General features: G+C 51.9%; 1 protein-coding gene across 2 annotated transcripts in view; it reads right to left on the bottom strand.

Annotated features, from left to right (window-relative positions):
- MON1A (MON1 homolog A, secretory trafficking associated) overlaps nucleotides 1–11,455 on the bottom strand; it is a 32,870-nt gene that overhangs the window by 9,178 nt on the left and 12,237 nt on the right. For both annotated transcript variants that reach the window (XM_007052678.4, XM_043551381.1), the window contains one exon: nucleotides 5,690–5,837. In XM_007052678.4, the coding sequence (XP_007052740.1) occupies nucleotides 5,690–5,816 (127 nt within the window). In that variant the 5' untranslated portion in view covers nucleotides 5,817–5,837. The remainder of the gene's footprint in view (nucleotides 1–5,689; nucleotides 5,838–11,455) is intronic.

Here is an 11,455-nt window from a genome sequence, read left to right as displayed (position 1 = left end):
CAGCGGCACAGCTGCATTGGGACAGCTGTGCCTCTGTAAGCTCGCTAGTGTAGACATGGCCTAACCTGAAGCCAGAGATCCCCAGGGGCTCCTCTTGAGTCCGCCCTGAAAGAGATTTTGAATTGACAGATCACTGCAACTCAGTCGCTCTTAGGATTAGATGGTAACTCATTGGTGTGGATATATTCCCTTGCTTTAACCTGTAAATAACTCCCTTATACCTTTTTCCTAGTTAATAACCCTTTAGCTTGCTAATTACAGGACTGACCAGAGGCATTGTCTTTGGAGTAAGATCTAGGGGACCAACTGATCTGGGGTAAGTGACTGGTCTCTTGGGACTCGGAGCAACCCAAATGTGTGGTGTGATTTTTGATGTAAGAGACCATTTATCACTAAGTCCAGTTTGTCTGAGTGGCAGGACTCTGTGACTCCATGGTGAGACTGTGACAGTGATCCAGGAGTTCACATTTTTTACTGGCTTGGTGAAATCTGATTATAGACCAGACCACCAGCTTGGGGTGTCTGCCCTGTTTGTGACTGTCTGTCCTGAGGTCGGCACTCACAGTCCTGAGCCTCTCCAGACAGGGTGACCACCACCTCCTCCCCCTCCCATCCCAGCACAAGCCTGGGGCAGGCGCCTTGTTTTATGGCCTCTCTTATCTCTGCTCCGGAGCTGTGGGGAGACTTTAGTCTGGGCTGGGGAGGCAGGCACCCTGCCAAGGCCATGCAGAGCTGTGGTTTAGAGATGCTGCCCAAGGCATAACACAGGGGACTGGGCACAGGGCAAGGGAACCCCCAGCCCCTGCAGCCTTTGCCCGCTGAGCCAGCCCCAGCACTGGGGGTTGGTGGAGGGAGCCTTGTCCAGCCCCTGCAGGGAGCGTGGGGCAGGGGGTGACTGAGCAGAGTAAACCAGCCGCCAAGGGCCCAGATGGCATGCTCCTAGTGGGGTCCCCTCCCAGTGGGCACAACCTTGATGCGGGGACCGCATGACAGCCCTTGTGTTGCTGTGACTCGCACATTTAAAGGGCCAGTGCTGCACCAGGGCAGTAACTTGGTTTTTCCCATAGATCACGCCCAGACTCCATGGCACCATCCCTCACCAGGGAGTGCCCTCTGCAAACCCTGCTATCTAAATCCCCCGGTGGGCTGGGGGCGGGCACAGATTGTTCCTCACCCCTCACTTGACAGCCAGTCCAGCAAACTCCCTGCAGCCCAAGCCTGCATTACCCTTTGCCTGAGGCCCCTCTGTCAGGAGGTTTCCTGGAGCGGCAGTGGGGTGGGTGCGTTAAAAGGGCTGGCAATTCGTCACCACTGGAGCTGCACTGCCAAGGTCCCAGAGGAAGGGTCGGGCATCCCCAGCCAGAATGGAGCTCCTTGCTGCTAGGCCTCCCCCACAGGGGCCTGCTCCCCTCAGTGGAACCTCAGGAACAGTCAACATGGATTCACCAAGGGCAAGTCATGCCTGACCAACCTGATTGCCTTCTATGATGGGATAATTGGCTCTGTGCATATGGGGAAAGCTTGACTTTAGCAAAGCTTTCAATATGGTCTCCCACAGTATTCTTGCCAGCAAGTTAAAGAAGTATGGATTGGATGAATGGACTATAAGGTGGACAAAAAGTTGGCTAGATCATCGGGCTCAACGGGTAGTGAGCAACGGCTCGATGTCTAGTTGGCAGCCGGTATCAAGTGGAGTGCCCCAAGGGTCGGTCCTGGGGCCAGTTTTGTTCAACATCTTCATTAATGATCTGGATGATGGGATGAATTGCACCCTCAGCAAGTTCGCAGATGACACTAAACTGGGGGGAGAGGTAGATATGCTGGAGGGTAGGGATAGGGTCCAGAGTGACCTAGACAAATTGGAGGATTGGGCCAAAAGAAATCTGACGAGGTTCAACAAGGACAAATGCAGAGTCCTGCACTTAGGAAGGAAGAATCCCATGCACTGATAGAGGCTGGGGACCAACTGGCTAAGCGGCAGTTCTGCAGAAAAGGACCTGGGGATTACAGTGGACGAGAAGCTGGATATGAGTCAACAGTGTGCCCTTGTTGCCAAGAAGGCTAACGGCATATTGGGCTGTATTGGTAGAAGCATTGCCAGCAGATCAAAGGAAGTGATTATTCCCCTCTCTTCAGCACTGGTGAGGCCACATCTGGAGTACTGCATCCAGTTTTGGGCCCCCCACTACAGAAAGGATGTGGACAAATTGGAGAGAGTCCAGTATGGGGCAATGAAAATGATCAGGGAGCTGGGGCACATGACTTATGAGGAGAGGCTGAGGGAATTGGACTTGTTTAGTCTGCGGAAGAGAAGAGTGAGGGGGGATTTGATAGCGGCCTTCAACTACCTGAAGCGGAGTTACAAAGAGGATGCAGCTCGGCTGTTCTTAATGGTGGCAGATGACAGAACAAGGCGCAATGGTCTCAAGTTGCAGCGGGGGAGGTCTAGGTTGGATATTAGGAAACACTATTTCACTAGGAGGTTGGTGAAGCACTGGAATGGGTTACTTAGGGAGGTGTTGGAATCTCCACCCTTAGAGGTTTTTAAGGCCCGGCTTGACAAAGCCCTGGCTGGGATGATTTAGTTGGGGTTGGTCCTGCTTTGAGCAGGGGGTTGGACTAGATGACCTCCTTAGGTCTCTTCCAACCCTGATATTCTATGATTGTCTCAGCCCCACCCCCTCCGGCAGGTCACTCCATGGGGAAAGCTGACCTCTCTAGCTCCATTCCACTATGCACATGGTGGTGAGACACCAACCCAGAATCCCGGCCACTGGGGTCACTGCAGGTCCCCTGCCCTTCACAGGCCTGTTAGTGCCATGGTTCTGGACACGTTTCCAACACCCTATGCTCACTTCCGCAATTCCCTGCTTGCTGATTGGCTGGGGCATCTGATCTGCATAACAACTGCACAGTTATTTCTCATTAACTATAGAGGGCTTGTGGGATGCTGTCTCGCCTATAAATCCCTGGGCTGGATGGCTACCCCACATCCCACAGCAAACATGGCAGCCTTGACTTCTGACATGTATCCCCGTTCCATCACAGAGCTGTAACGTTATTGACATAAACTGTATGATCATTGTTGCAATCACTGTTATATATTTGCAGCAAATATTGTACAAAGGTTGTCAAGTGAGATGTCTATGGAACGGTTGTAGTTTGCTGGTTATGATTATCTGTCTGTATGTGCGTATCATTTTTGTATTTGAAGTTATGAATATTGGCTATGTACTTGTATCTCAGTGTGTTTTGATTCTAAGTAGCCTCAGTGAAGCATTTGGTCAGCTTCTTGAGAAAGGACTATTCTCAGTAAGCACCCAATCAAGAAACACTTAAATGACCATGGACTTTGGGAGACGCCAATCCACAGCTGAGCTTTCCTGGGAACGTTCAAACCAACACGTAAACAATGGCATTGGCCTGCAAAAAGCTGAATCATTCATGGACATGTGACGTGCCCAGGTGGCTACAAACTCCATCTTGTTACTGTGATTTTGCACAGGAGAACAAAGGGTTTCTGCCCACAAGAGAAAGAATATAAAAGGCCCTGGAAACCCCTCCATTTTGTCTTCAATCCTGCTTCTTACCTCTGGAGGAACTTTGCTAAAAACTGAAGCTCTGAACAAAGGACTGAATGACCCATCCAAGCTGTGGATGTACTCCAGAGACTTGATTTGAACCTGCAGTTTACTCCATCACTGTTACAATCCTGAACCAAGAACTTTGCCATTACTGTATGTAATTGATTCCATTTAACCAATTTTAGCTCTCATCTATATTTCTTTCTTTTTATGAATAAACCTTTAGATTCTAAAGGATTGGCAAAGCGTGATTTGTGGGTAAGATCTGATTTGTATATTGACCTGGGTCTGGGGCTTGGTCCTTTGGGATCGGGAGAACCTTTTTTCTTGTGCTGGGGTATTGGGGTTTTCATTACCATTCGTCCCCATAACAAGTGGCACTGGTGGTGATACTAGGAAACTGGAGTGTCTAAGGGAATTGCTTGTGTGACTTATGGTTAGCCAGTGGGGTGAGACCCAAGTCCTCTCTGTTTGGCTGGTTTGGTGTGCCTTAATGGCAAAGAAAACCCAGCCTTGGCCTGCAACTGCCCTACTCTAAGCAATTTGTCCTGAATTGATACTCTCAAAGTAATGACAGGTTTCAGAGTAACAGCCGTGTTAGTCTGTATTCGCAAAAAGAAAGGAAGACTTGTGGCACCTTAGAGACTAACCAATTTATCTGAGCATGAGCTTTCGTGAGCTACAGCTCACTTCATCGGATGCATACTGTGGAAATTACCACTATACATACAGACACCATAAACAATAGCTCCTCCCACCCCACTCTCCTGCTGGTAATAGTTTATCTAAAGTGATCATCAAGATGGGCCATTTCCAGCACAAATCCAGGTTTTCTCACTCTCTGCCCCCCCTCAGACAAACTTACTCTCTTGCTATTACCAGCAAGAGAGTAAGTTTGTCTGAGGGGGGGCAGAGAGTGAGAAAACCTGGATTTGTGCTGGAAATGGCCCATCTTGATGATCACTTTAGATAAACTATTACCAGCAGGAGAGTGGGGTGGGAGGAGCTATTGTTTATGGTGTCTGTATGTATAGTGGTAATTTCCACAGTATGCATCCGATGAAGTGAGCTGTAGCTCACGAAAGCTCATGCTCAAATAAATTGGTTAGTCTCTAAGGTGCCACAAGTCTTCCTCTCAAAGTAATGTCCCATCAAAGGCTGCATCATTACACCAGCCAACCCCCATTATTCCACCCAGGATATCTCATGAAGGAATTCACTATGTGGGATCAGGAGAGGACAGGGTAGAAGGTCAGGTGGCCATTTTTGTTGCGGGCATGACTTGGGGTGCCAGTCAGAGTGAGAGAGCTTCCTGGCTGTGGAGTCTGGCCCCTTCTCCTGATCTGTTCCCAGGTGGAGAAAGCGGCTCAGTTATGATGTCTGTTCTAATCCCATAGCAGCTTCAGAGCAAGGATGGCGACTCTTCCCCATGCTGGCTCCAGGGTCACTCCCAATGCTAGCTCTGCCACCATGGGACCAGTGGCACTGGACACTTTTAATAGTGGAGGTGCTGAAAGCCTGACCCCTGTCTGTTTCCCCCTCTCCCCCCAGATCTGGGGCTGGGAGCAGGGGGCCGTGTCTCCGGGAGCAGGGGGCCATATCTCCCGGAAAGGGGAAAGTGGTCAAGGCTGGTGCGACAGCTGGACGCAGGGGCGGGGTTGGCAGTGGAGCCCTGGGTGCAGGGCTGGGAGCCTGCGTGCGGGGCCAGGGGGAGCAGAGCCCCAGAGCAGGGCTGGCAACTGGGAGCCCACATGCAGGGCTGGCAGCTGGGACCCTGGGCGCAGGGTGGCAGGCACCCCCCGCAGCCCTAGTTCCCGCGCCTATGCATGGGACAGCTTAATCCATGGGGATAACGTGACGTGATCAGCCCGGAGACGGGCCCTCACTCACATCATTCCTGCTGGTTGGCCTGTGCGCCTGTCCATCGTCCCAGTCATGGTACCTCAGCTAGGGTGGCCTGCTCCTCCCAGTCTCCTTGCCAAGCTAACCCGGGAAGTGGAAGAGGAAGTTGTTTTCGGCCTCTTCCCCCCCAAGCCCAGCAGAGCAATCACACAGCTGGAGTGAGCATGGCCCCTATGAATCATGCAATAATCCCCTGCCCCTACCTGGTTCCGTGCCCTGAACCAGCCCTGGGGTGGGGCTCTCCGACCTCTCCATGGGTTGCCCATCTGTTGGCACCAAGGACCCGTTGGGGACTTCCCAGCCTTTCTTCTTGTGAACATCAGCAGCCATTCTTCAGAGGCTGGCAGGGACCTGCACACAAAGAAGACTGTCAGCCCTCCACGTCCCGCTGCTCTCTCGCCTGGTCTTGCTGCTCCCCAGCGTGGGCAGACGGAAGCACCACGTCATAGTGAGCATCACATCAGAACGGTGGTGAGGGGGGAAACCTAACCAGGAATGTCTGGGTGGGATGACAGGAGCAATGGGGAATGGGCCAGAGGGTAAGTAGCTCAGTTCTCTTTGATCATGGTCTGGAGCTCATTAGGGGGAGGTAACAGCTGGGCATGTCTCTGGTAGCACATGGAGCAGGAGTGTAAAAGCCATCTCTGCACCACCTATCCATCGCAGGTGGGACACATCTACAGGAGGTACCTCTTCTACGCCCAGGCTGAGATTACATCTGTGTTACTCAGCCATGGGAAGGGCCTGGAGTTCTCTCTTCCGTTGTCAGAGCCATGCCACAAAAGGGACAGTGGTAGATGGGGGCGGGTCCTGGGGAGGGTGACAAGGGAAAGGGCACGTCCTCTGAGAAGCCCTGACAAGCTTTCAATGGGGGCATGTGGAGCAGAAGCCTTGGGACGATCCTTGGAGCGCTACTGGCTGCTTTGGGCCAGAAGGGCCAGTTGGAGGAGCCGAGTGGGGAAGAGTGGTCAGAGGGAACAAGACCCATCCCTCATTAATGGGGCCGGTCGGTCTGAATGAGGGGAAGTGATGGCTCTAGAGATCCTCAGAGCAGTAACATAATGAAAGCGGGTGGGAGCTGGGTGGGAAGGGTGAGAAGCTGGCATATTGAGTTAGTCAAGCATGGCTCATTCAGTCACTTCCCCATGGCTGGCCCCAACCCCGACCAGACTCCTGAACCAGCTGGATGCCAGCACCTCACCGGTCCAGTGGGAGAATGTGGGCAGGAGGAATCGGAGTGGAGCCTGGAGCCATTCTGGTGTGAGAATTCCCCCCCCCGCCCCCCCGCTTCCTCACTCACGCTCCCAAGGGCTTGGCTCTCATGAGGAAGAGCTCCCCACACTGCTAGCTTAAGCAGAATCCATCCCAGCCACTCACTCGCTGGGGAGTGATGGGGGAGCACAGAGGAGGCCAAAGAGATGGGTGTCCTGTCCGTGCCCACCCCTGCCCCCCTTGTTCTTAGGCCTGTCACTAGCACCATCCCACCACTGCTACTGATTGTTTTCTTGGTGTTAAGCAAAGATGTACTGAAATGGCTAGAGACACGGCTCAAACTCTGCCAGGAGCAGGGTGGCCTAGTGAATTGAGCGCTGTAGGGGGGCTCAGAAGAGGCAGGCTCTTGTTCCTGGTTCTGCTGCTGGGTGACCGCCCTTGTGCCTCAGTTTGCCCATCTGTAAAATGGGGATGATGCTGACCTTCTTTGTAACACACTTTGAGAGCTAAAGATAAAAGAGCTCAGCCTCCTTGCCTAGACCTTGAGCAGAGCTGAGATTTTGGTCACATTAGCATTCACCGCCTAATTCTCCTGACTCAGTTGGGGTGAACAAAGCTCCTGGAAAGGCGTCACAAAAGCTGCTCTAATCCCGGCAGGGTTTCTTCTCTTCCACAGTCCCGTTTAATTGATCCCATTGGTTTTCTAGGGGGCCTGAGGCCAACTCACTGGTCCCCTCGTTACTTGTCCTGGGTTTGGGTTGAATTCACCTCTGTGCCATGTGAGTGCCTAGCCACCACTCAAACCACACTGGAGTCCTGTGACACTAGCCCATGCGCTGGCTTCTCTGCCCAGAGAGGGATGGCAGTCTTTCCTTTGCACTGGCACTGCTTCACCACTCCCTGCATTCGGTGTGTGTATTTGAAATGGATAAAGCACAGAAAAGAGGAGTGGCTTAGCCAACCGAACAATAACGATACTTCGCTTTTACCTAGTGCTTTTCATCGATAGATCTCAAAGTGCTTTAAGAAGGAGGTCAGTACCATTATCCCCATTTTACTAATGGGGAAACTGAGGCACGAGGAGGGACTGACTGGCCCAAGATCAACCAGCAAAGCAGTGGCAGAGCCAAATATTAGTCCCAGGCCTCCGGGGTCCCAGTCCACTGAATCACCCTGCAGTAGCCTGTAAAGTTGCTAGCAGTGATAGTCTATCTTATTGGATAGCGGGGGTTTTCCCCCAGAAAACCTGACAAGCCATTTTCACATAAAAAGTTGGATAACACACCAAGTGCAGCCTACAAAATCAATGCCATGTGTGACCCTCAACTTTGTTTTCCCTCATGGTGCAATAAGTTGTTTTTTAGATTAAATATGCTCATGTTTGGCCACCATTTTTCATAACTGATGGTTCATCTGTCAGCAGAACCTGGCCCATGAAATCTTCAGAGAAACCCATGGAGAATTGGCCACTCTCTCCTAGGGCTTCAAAGAGGACTGAGGCCACAGGGTTCCCTCAGCTTAGCTGCCTTTATTCAGAACGGCCACCATCGCCTATTCCTCTTACCATAAGGGAAACCAAGCTGCCTTCAGGGGAAAGGTGGACCTCCCATGCTGAGGAAGAGAAAAGTACTGTGAGGAACAGGTGAATGGAGACATGGGCAGCCTGTGGCCCTCGGAGAACAGTGGGAGATCACAGCTGTTTTGAAAGCGGGCAGATTTTTGTGGAATTCTCTGAATATTATTATTCATCCAGCCTCCTTATCCAGTATGGCCAACCTCAGGAGAGCCAAACTCATGAGTGGACCCCCACATACCATGCGGTTGGCCCCCCAAATCATGGGACTTCAAAAACATCCTCAGACCATGGTTCCCGGCCTGTCTTTTGCCTTTCTAACTCCCCTCCATTCCTGTGGCGTTGCATGTGTGATCCTTTCAGGTTGACAAGGCAACCTCCAGCACACACTGAAATACACACCTCCCCTGGCTGCTCAGAGGCAGCCCCCACTTACCCTCTCCGCACCCCTCAGATGGGGAGCTGCCATCCCGTGCCTATTACTGGTTTGACTCCCCGTCCCGGGCTTTGCTGCCCCCAGGGGCTTTTCTCCTACCTGGATCCCAAGGCAAGGAGAAGTGCTGAGGCAGCGGGAGGCATTGCTGGTGGGTCCAGGGCCTTGGACCCAGCAGCAGCTCTTCCCTGATTACCCCCTCCATTGCCTCTTGCTGCCCTGGACCCCCTGTAGGTGTCAAACCCTGTGACTCCCAATCAGTTCATGAGTGTTGGCTTGGCAACACTGATATTGCCTTCCCTTGGCTGCCGGGAGGGGACTCCCCTCACCCACCTGGTTGGGGGACCTGACAGGCTGTCCCCTCCATCTGCCCCCCATCACTGTCCTCTGCACCCCCCAGCCTGCCTCCTGTCCCCATATCCCCCTAAACCTGCCTCCTGCCCCGACCCCCCATGCCTGCTCCCCATCATGCTCCCCATCCCCCTTTCACAGGGTCTCTGCTGCTCCTCACAGTCTCTTTGGCCCATCCACGCCCCGAGCCATAGACTGGCAGCCATGGGCCTGTGGGCATAGCGTCAATCTAACTGAAAACAGTGGGAGGGAGCAGCCAGCTTTATTCAGGGCAGCTTTCCACTCTCATGCAGATAGCCTGTAGGGAAATGGAGGCCCCACTGCCAGGAATGGGAAAAGGTGGCCATTTTGAATGAGAGAAAATTCATGAGTTGGTGGCACGCCTTTCATCATATTTCCATAAGACACATGTGACAGGTTGAATCACAGAAACCCCCTGGGAGCTGCCACCTGATGTGCCCAGACTACTTCTGCTCCTGCTTTTTTCCTGCCCTGGCAGCTTAGGACTTCAGTGCCCTGCCTGATTTGAGCTAGACCTGCTAGCCTGGTGCAAACCCAGACCCAGGTCTGAACCACGTCCCCTAACAGCTGTAGGCTTAACTGAAAGCAGCTTACAGAAGTGTTCCTGTCTTTGACACTCAGATGCCCAACTCCCAGTGGGGTCCAAACCCTAAATAGATCAGTTTTACTCTGTATAAAGCTTGTACAGGGTAAACTCATAAATTGTTCGCCCTCTATAACACTGATAGAGAGATATGCACAGCTGTTTGCCCCCTCTCCCCCCAGGTATTAATACATACTCTGGGTTAATTAATAAGTAAAAAGTGATTTTATTAAAAACAGAAAGTAGGATTTAAGTGTTTCCAAGCAGTAACAGACAGAACAAAATGAATTACCAAGCAAAGCAAAATAAAATAAAACCCACAAGTCTATGTCTAATAAGACTGAATACAGACAAAACCTCACCATAGAATCATAGAATATCAGGGTTGAAAGGGACTTCAGGAAGTCATCTAGTCCAACCCCCTGCTCAAAGCAGGACCAATCCCCAAATAATCATCCCAGCCAGAGCTTTGTGAAGCCTGACCTTAAAAACCTCAAAGGAAGGAGATTCCACCATCTCCCTAGGTAACGCATTCCAGCACTTCACCACCCTCCGAGTGAAAAAGTTTTTCCTAATATCCAACCTAAACCTCCCCCACCGCAATTACTCCTTGTTCTGTCATCTGCTACCACTGAGAACAGTCTAGATCAGTGGTCCCCAACCTTTCTTGTGGGAAGACTGTGGCGGGCGCCAGACACCCCGCCGCCGAAATGCCGCTGCCGAGAAGCAGCAGTGGCAATAAACGCCGCCGCCGAAATGCCGCCGAGAAATGACAATGCTTCTCAGCAGCATTTCAGCGGCGGGGTGTCCTGTGGGCGCACAAAAATGCCCCGGCGGGTGCCATGGCACCCACGGGCACCGCGTTGGGGACCCCGGTCTAGATCCATCCTCTTTGGAACCCCCTTTCAGTTTTTCCACATCCTCCTTGTAGTGTGGGGCCCAAAACTGGACACAGTACTCCAGAGGAGGCCTCAAGTCCCTGGATCTGCTGGCAGTGCCCCTACTTACACAGCCCAAAATGCCGTTAGCCTTTTTGGCAACAAGGGCACACTGTTGACTCATATCCAGCTTCTGGGGATTACAGTGGACGAGAAGCTGGATATGAGTGTGTGCCCTTGTTGCCAAGAAGGCCAATGGCATTTTTGGATGTATAAGTAGGGGCATTGCCAGCAGATCAAGGGACGTGATCGTTCCCCTCTATTCGACTTTGGTGAAGCCTCATCTGGAGTACTGTGTCCAGTTTTGGGCCCCACACTACAAGGATGTGGAAAAATTGGAAAATGTCCAGCAAGAGGGCAGCAAAAATGTTTAGGGGACTGGAACACATGACTTATGAGGAGAGGCTGAGGGAACTGGGACTGTTTAGTCTGCGGAAGAGAAGAATATGGGGGGATTTGATAGCTGCTTTCAACTACCTGAAAGGGGGTTCCAAAGACGATGGATCTAGACTGTTCAGAGTGGTAGCAGATGACAGAACGAGGAGTAATGGTCTCAAGTTGCAGCGGGGGAGGTTTAGGTTGCATATTAGGAAAAACTTTTTCACTAGGAGGGTGGTGAAACACTGGAATGCGTTACCTAGGGAAGTGGTGGAATCTCCTTCCTTAGAAGTTTTTAAGGTCAGGCTTGACAAAGCCCTGGCTGGGATGATTTAGTTGGGGATAGGTCCTACTTTGAACAAGGGTTGGACTAGATGACCTCTTGAGGTCCCTGCCAACCGTGATATTCTACGATTCTATGATTCTATGAATTGCCGCTTAGCCAGTCAGTCCCCAGCCTGTAACCGTGCATGGGATTCT

This window comes from Chelonia mydas, chromosome 7, assembly GCF_015237465.2.
Source record: "Chelonia mydas isolate rCheMyd1 chromosome 7, rCheMyd1.pri.v2, whole genome shotgun sequence".
NCBI lineage: Eukaryota > Metazoa > Chordata > Testudines > Cheloniidae > Chelonia > Chelonia mydas.
This window is presented reverse-complemented; position numbering and strand designations above follow the sequence as displayed.